General features: G+C 34.3%; 1 protein-coding gene across 1 annotated transcript in view; it reads left to right on the forward strand.

Moving 5' to 3' along the window:
• LOC135214215 (nephrin-like) overlaps positions 1–8,425 on the forward strand; it is a 66,672-nt gene that overhangs the window by 34,172 nt on the left and 24,075 nt on the right. Inside the window, exons 4-7 of the mRNA XM_064248279.1 lie at positions 69–233; positions 3,086–3,267; positions 5,696–5,888; positions 6,426–6,605. Coding sequence (XP_064104349.1) covers positions 69–233; positions 3,086–3,267; positions 5,696–5,888; positions 6,426–6,605 — 720 coding nt within the window. The remainder of the gene's footprint in view (positions 1–68; positions 234–3,085; positions 3,268–5,695; positions 5,889–6,425; positions 6,606–8,425) is intronic.

An 8,425-nucleotide genomic window follows, 5' to 3' on the forward strand; every position in this document is an offset into this window, starting at 1 on the left:
AAACCAAAGTAGCACCCAAACTACCTCGCTGCATGCTCATTCCCTCCCTCCCTCTCCCCCCTAATCAGCACCAGGGTCGGCCGACCAAGAAGAGCAGCACTTCGTGGTGGTTCCCGAGAGCGTCGAGGTGAACCTCGGGGAAGACGTCGTCCTCAGGTGCGTCGTCAGGAACCAGCAGGGGAAGGTCCAGTGGACGAAGGACGGCTTCGCCCTCGGTGAGTTCACTTCCGAGAGTAAGTCAAAGTGACTTATGAGTATACGAAAACTTGCTCCCATAGAGTAAGGATGAGTTCACACAACACTTCGTGTCACCAACATGTTACCAACACACGTTGCCAAAACATAAATGTCACAGACAGGTTGAAGATGAGAAAAAACCGTTTGATATATACTTGATGATCATTTGTAACGCTGGTTTGGACTACCAATAAATAGCTTTTTTTTTATTTAACCAGTTGGTGATGTTTGTGCCTTGAGTTGGCGATGTGAACACACCTTAACCAACAATATAAACATTATGGGAGAAAAAGTAGTTTGAGGATTTGGAAACAGGCCACTTAGACCTGGTGTGAATAAGGTAGAGCGTCTCCAAGAGTGATTGAGCACTGGAAGCCACTGCCTCTAAGATAGGGCTTAAAACCAAAAATTCCTGAAAAGGCAACAAGATCGATGGTGACAAGAAGCATTTACCAAAAATATGTCACTGACAGTGTATCTTCAACGCTTTCATTCCATTATATATATATATATATATATATATATATATATATATATATATATATATATATACATATATATGTATTTGATATATATATATATATATATATTATATATATATCATATATATGTATTTGTATATATATATATATATATATATATATATATATATATATATATACATATATATGTATTTGTATATATATATATATATATATATATATATATATATATATATATATATATATATATATATATATATATATATATTTTTTTTTTTTTTTTTTTTTTTACCTACCTTTGTGAAAAAACCAAAGTCCAGAATTTCACTGTTTCAATTGCCTGTAAATTCATTCCAGTTTTGTAAATTTTCTTTAAACCATTTCATGAAAGCGGTTCCAGACATTCATTCTGAAGCGTTCTGCAAAGAACACACTCATTAATGCTTGAAAAAAATAATGAGCCTCACTCCAGTATGGAAATGAATCCAGTGAAATAAAATCTGACTAATCATATTTTAAGTGTATCGAAGTAAAAGGGTATTTGCTCTCTGAGAAACGACATTCAACTTCCTTCACAGTCAATTAGTAATATTTGGTTATAACTGAAAGCCAACTCAATCATGGAATAGCATGTACCAATACTTTTATGCAAATTGATATCGAAGAGTAATCAAAGTGTGATGTATACATATATACATTTCAGACTTACCACAAACTATATATATATATATATATATATATATATATATATATATATATATATATATATATATATATATATATATATATATATATATATATATATATCATATATATATATATATATATATATATCTATATATATATATATATATATATAACTATATATATATAGTATATATATATATATATATATATAATATATATATATATATATATATGATATATAGATATATATATATATATATATATATATATATATGATATAGATATTTATTATATATATATATATATATATATATATATATATATATATGATATATATTATATATATATATATATATATATATATATATATATCTAAAATCATCACAGTAGATGCACGTGACTTCATAAATAAGCAAATCCCACAGGAGAATGATAGTCAGAAATCCAAGCGCTTTCATCTTTACTAAGACATTGTCAAGGAGATATTGAAATACAAATGTAGAGAAAGGTCTTAGGTACACAACAAGATCAAGAATACCAGATGGTTAATTGTCAAAAGGGTAAAAATTAAATTAGATAATCCAGGATTATCGGATATCACACGGTCACAGACCTAAACCAAGATTTTGAACCCTAAAGCCGAAAATTGTAAAAATAAATTAATATTTCAGTTTTTTACCAAACATGTAAAAACTGAAATATATTAATTTTGTTGCATATATTTATCTACAACTTTTTTCATTATGAAAGCATCAAGTTTAGATAAACCAAGACTTAAGTTTAGAACATTTCTATTATTTGACTTGATGAAACAAGATTCAATGATATTCCTTTTAACTGTGTCATTACATGGGATTAAGACTTTTGCTTGACCCAGTTAATAGGATGATTAATTTCTCATTAGTAAGAATAATGCATTCGATATTTGCCCAGTTCTCACAGAATATTGATGCTGTTTGAGACGTTGTGACAGAGATTTGCCGATTTGTCAGTAATAGACTTTATCACACTTTTTGCAAGGAATTTCATATATGCAACCTGGAAGATCATTAGGAGAATTTTTTATTACTAAACTCTTGACATTAATATTACTGAAAACAACATTTATGTTAAAAAGCTTTAAAATTCTAGGAATATCTAAAAACCTTTCATCAGATGGTAATTTTAGAATGTTATGCTTACTAAATTCAAGTTTGTCATTAGTTGAATAAAATGTTTTTCTAGCTCTTTTCCATGCCACATCTACAAAAGTCCTTGGGTATTTAAGTTTCAAAGCAATATCATAAATAGTTTTAATTTCAGCGTCAATAAACTGTGGGCTACAGACACGTAAAGCCCTTAGGAACATCCCAGAAAAAAAAAAAAAAAAAAAAAAAAACAGAGAATTTAACATTTTGATGGTGATTGGAGTAGTAATGAACAAAAGAGGCAATGTTCGTTGATTTTCGAAAGACTAAAAAGGTGAAATTTCTATCATTTCTATGGACAGTTACATTAAGAAAATTCAAATTACAATTTCTTTCTTCCTCTACAGTAAATTTTAAAGAAGGGACTAAATTATTGAGATTATTAAGGAATTCCTGGGGATTTTCGTGAACTGGTCAACACTCCCACTGAAACCCGTCATGAAGTCAGATTTAATAATCCCTTCCCTATCCTTCATTCCTCTTCCTCCCCAGGATTCGAGAGGGAAGTTCCAGGTTACCCTCGATACTCCTACCTGGGAGATCCTGCGAAGGGCGAGCACCACCTGGTGATCAACGGCACGACCTTGGAGGACGACGGGGAGTACCAGTGCCAAGTGGGACCCACAGGCACGACCAGTGCCCTCTGGGCAGCCGCTATAACGTTGCCTGTATGGGTTAGTCCAATGGATGAATAGTGAATGGAAAGGGGAATGAGGGAATGAATGGATGTATGGATGTATGGAAGGGTGTGGCAGATGATGAATGAATTGACGATATGAGTAAGAAGTACGGAATGAATGACAGAATGAATGAATCAATAATAACCAATAGGGAAAGCGAGGTAAATGAATAAAAAGCATGAGTAAGAAGTGAATGAATTAATGAATGAATGAATGAATTGGAGAGTGAGATAAAGAATAAATCATACGAATGAGTAGATGAATGTTGAACAGCGAGGTACTGAATGGATGAGTAAAAGGAATGAGACTGAGTGAATGCAAGATGAAGCAGTGCATAAAATTCCTTCTATGCATTCACACACCAAACGAGTAGTTTCCGTTTACATTTCAAAAAGAATCTTGCATTCGGGACGCCCCACGTTCGAATGCGTCTCTCCCAAGAAATGCATGAAGACTCTAAACCAGGTGGAATCATTTTGTTTATCTTCTCCTGAAATTCCCAACACCTTATTTGCAAATCAAATATACTTCGCGTGCCAATCAAAAATACTTCTGCATGAGTTTTGCATGTTCTCTGTTTGTAGTCGTTAACACTTTCCAAGATTTTCTGTTTGTTCGTTTGTGTGCTCACTTGACTTCGTTTCGTGGGTTTCAAGAGATTCTTACTAAATCACTGAATACCGTAGTATAGGAGAATTAAGACTTAGATGCAGTAAGACTTTTCCATTTAAAGGATATTTCAGCTAAAATTCATAACGCATCATAATACTCTCCAGTTCTCATTTGACCATTCAGAAAATTTCTTATTGATTAGGACATTTTTTGAACCAAAACCTTGTTCAAAAAGGGAAGACTCTCAGGAAAAAGTATTCCAGATTTCTTCGTATTCGTCCATCATATTCATTTCTCACTACAGACTGGCCTAACAAAACGAAATAAATGAAAAATAAATGGAAAATGTCTAAAAACAATTTTGTTCCAAAAAAAAAAAGCAAAAACATAATACATGGCACATAAGCTACAGCAAATTAGTAAAACAATGAAAAGAAGCGACAAATATAGATGAGGAAAATAGTCCTCTCTTAATCTCCATCTCTTGCAATCAACCAGAAACTATATTGGAAAATATGAATTTTCCGGATCCCAGATGAGGTCCTAATCCACGAAATTGGCGGAACGTAAAAGTGATTTGCTCTCGGAGGAAAGAGTTTCAACCCCACAAAACGTTCAGTTGTGACAAAAAAAAAAAAAAAAATCATTCATTAACCCTTTATTTTCTATTTACTGGGATCCGACTAAAATCTAACTTTTATTTACAAAATCGAGTCGTTGACGAAAAGCAGAAATTCAAGAGCGAAAAACGCAAGTAGAAAGAAACGAACACTGCGCGAAAATTGTGTCGCGAAAAGTTGTCCTTAAAAAGAAGTAATTTTGGACCAAGCAGTCCTGATTCGTAAACTTTTCTCGTCTTTCTTTTTAATTACGATGCAAAATTGTCCAACTTCTTTTTTTTCGCACTCTGAAATGAGAACGAGAAAGTTATGATGACAGCAATGATTTGGAGAAAGACTTCTAGAAAGAGGAAAAAAAAAAAGGGTGCGAGGATGTTAATGAATGCCCAGCCTGACTGGGGCATTGCTTGTAAAACAACCGCGATCATGCTCTTCACTAAAGTCAGTGATATGGTTCGGGGACCACTACATAATTAACTGTGGCGCGTAGCATACGATTTCATTCAACAATACTGCCAGTTTTTCTTAGAATTTATTGTCCTTTGGATGAAAGAAACATATTTATGCATCAATGATAAATTCCCCGATATGTTTATAAAGTGCCGTATATTGATATACAATGATATGGTTTTCTCGTTAAGCTGTATTGTACAAAGGTATTATCCTATGTAGCCTAGGCTGTAGCAATGAATGTAAAAGCCCTAAGCCATGGCTCGACTGCTGCTTGGTGTTGTGTGTTCTCAGTTATACTACCTGTACAACGTTATCCTACAAATGTTTTACCCTTATCTGCTTCCAAGTAGTAAAATGAAGTAGTTTTACTTCAATACACGACTGTGCTGCACTATATTATTCTGTATTGTAACTCGTTCTAGACTGCACAGTACCGTACTGTGCTGGACTGCAGTATATTCTACTGAGATACTCTGCACTGAGCTACACTGTAAAGCAGAATCGCTATGATATCCTGTCCAGAACAGGGTTGCACTGTGTCCTACAGTAGACATTCCTGCCATAAACTCTACCATGCTGTACTAAACTAAAACTATAAAAAACTATTTCCTTCCTTGTTCACTGACCACTTCTACAAATACTGTACTACAGTGCATTTCTTTAGTACAAGTACATTTCCCTACACTCTACTTTACCTACAGAATGCTCTGGTGTAGCACAGAATCACTCTGTCACAGAACCCACTGACTAACGTAGATTACGAATCTATCTCTCTCGCCAGTGGCTCGTCGAGCATCATCGTCAAGGGGGACAGAGAAGAGACGGTGGAAGGATTCAGGGGCAGACCCTCCAGCTCGAATGCGTCGTCAAGGACGGTCGGCCAGCCCCTTCTGTCAGCCTGGTACAGGAACGGAGTCTTGTTCGATCAAGGTATGAGTGATATTTAAACACAACACACACGACACTACATACATATATATATATATTATATCTATATATATATATATATATATATATATATATATATATATATATATATAGGTATAACTAAATCATGAAAATATGGAACGTGATGATATATAAATAAAGACAAGATTCCACGGAGGAATGAGGAATCGAAGGATGTCTGCAAGGTCTTCCGACTTCTGAAGGAAAAAAGTCGAAAGGTCTTGCAGAATTCCATCGTTTCTCTTTTCTTCCTGAGAACAGCAACTTGTTGTACAACAAACAGAAACAGAGGAAAGTGACACAACAGAGCACAAGATCTTTCGCCTTCACCCAGACATTTTCAAACAAAGGGTTTGCTCTAAAATGCCACAGAGTGAAGGTGAAAGATCTAGCACTCCGTTGCCCTACTTTCCCCGTCGTGGCCTTATACTCTGGCTATTATTCACATCTCTGACCACAGAACCTGAACATAATCTATTTGATGAGCATCATCTATCATCCTCTGCCAATCTCCGCCAGAGCTGCACATGGAGAGGCTCGAGACCTCACCCAACGGGCGCAGCTGGAGCGTCGTCAGTCACCTGTTCATGACGCCTGAAGCCGAGGACGACGGCCAGCAGTTCTCCTGCAGGGCGATGCATCCCTCCCTCACCAACTCCCCGACGCCTTTGGTTGCCTCCATCGCCCTTTCTGTCCTGCGTAAGTTTGAGGCTGTGAACTGTGTGCACATGTGCTGTACATTCGCGTGTGTTTATAAATGCCCCAGTCTGCGTAAAAGCTTAGAATGATTTGTCATTTGTGATTTGTCGCTGGAAGATGTTCTAGGAGGTTATTTATTTGTTGATTTATCTGTCTATTTATCTGTCTGTCTATATATTTATATATACATATAGTATATACATATATATACAAATATATACATATATATATATATATATATATATATATATATATATATATATATATATATATATATATATTATATTACAGTGGTACCTCGAGATACGAAATTAATCCGTTTCCGAGGCGGCCTTCGTATCATGAGTTTGTTGTATCTTGAACCGCATTTTACATGTAAAATGCCTAATCCGTTCCAAGCCCTACAAAAACACCCAAGTAAATTATATTTCCAGGCCTACAACACATGTTCTAGGGTTACGACGCCGATCCGACAGAAGAAATATGACTCCAAAAAGGCAAAATACTGTACATACTTTGAACAATATTCAACTGCATGTAATGTTCAACCCCTTTTTTACTGCATATATAAACTCTTTAGCATATGTCCCTTAGCAATAAGCCTAGCCTATGTTAGTGGTTGCTACTGTATCCTAGTCTGATTCTGACATCTAAACCTAAGAAGCTAAAAGCTAGAATATGCCAATAAAATGTATAAATTATCAGTATACTCATTTCAAAAATATTATTAATTAATCATTAACTGTAATACACACAAAAAAAAAAACATACCTTCCAATCGTTTGTTTACATTCAGCTCTTACGAGTACCGAACGAACACCAAGCAATCACTTTTCCTAGGACACAGTAAGCCATAAATATGCATTAGTATCTCTCTTCAACTAATGAAACTACCAAACAGTATAATAACCATTCATTTCTATTCTTTATTCTATCTTTACCTAATGGAGATAACGAGTTACTGACAGCTATGATGAAACATATACGTAACGTAATATTAAAACAGAAGAAGAATTCTAAAAATACGTATTTGTTGGCTTCGATGATAGCAGTCTGATTTATTTTATATTTTATGATATCTAATTCACAATTTTTTTATTAAATCTATTGCATGTACTAATTTCAAATAATTATTAAGTAACCATTAAATATAATAAACAAACAAAAAAAAGCTTCCAAACTTCTGTTTACATCCAGCACTTACGAGTATCGAACGATCGCCAAGCAATCACTTTTCCTAGTACACAGTAAGCCATAAATTTTCATTATCTCTCTTCAACTACTGAAACTACCAAACAGTATAATAACCATTCATTTCTATTCTTTATTCTATCTTTACCTAAGGATTTTTTTTTATTAAATGTATTGCATGAATAAGTTTTCAATTTACAGCATCCTTTTACCTATAGAATACATAAAGCACAAGGGGTAGATGCTGACCAATAGGAGAGCAGGATCTTATGGGGTGACTAGCATCAGGAACCAATGGGAGAGCGGGAGGATGGTGGTGAGTTTTACTCAGTTGTGCGGTGCGTAAATTTTAAAATTGTTCTCGGTGGTCCGTGCGAATCTCGGGACTTTACAGCAACAACCTTTCGTAACTTGAGCAATTTTCGTATGTAGAGTCGTAAAATTTTTCGTATTTGCTTTCGTATCTCGAGTTTTTCGTAAGTTGAGCCTTTCGTATGTCGAGGTACCACTGTATATATATATATATATATATATATATATATATATATATATATATATATATATATATACACACATATATATGTATACACACACGCACACACACACACACACACACACACATATATATA

This window comes from Macrobrachium nipponense, chromosome 45, assembly GCF_015104395.2.
Source record: "Macrobrachium nipponense isolate FS-2020 chromosome 45, ASM1510439v2, whole genome shotgun sequence".
NCBI lineage: Eukaryota > Metazoa > Arthropoda > Malacostraca > Decapoda > Palaemonidae > Macrobrachium > Macrobrachium nipponense.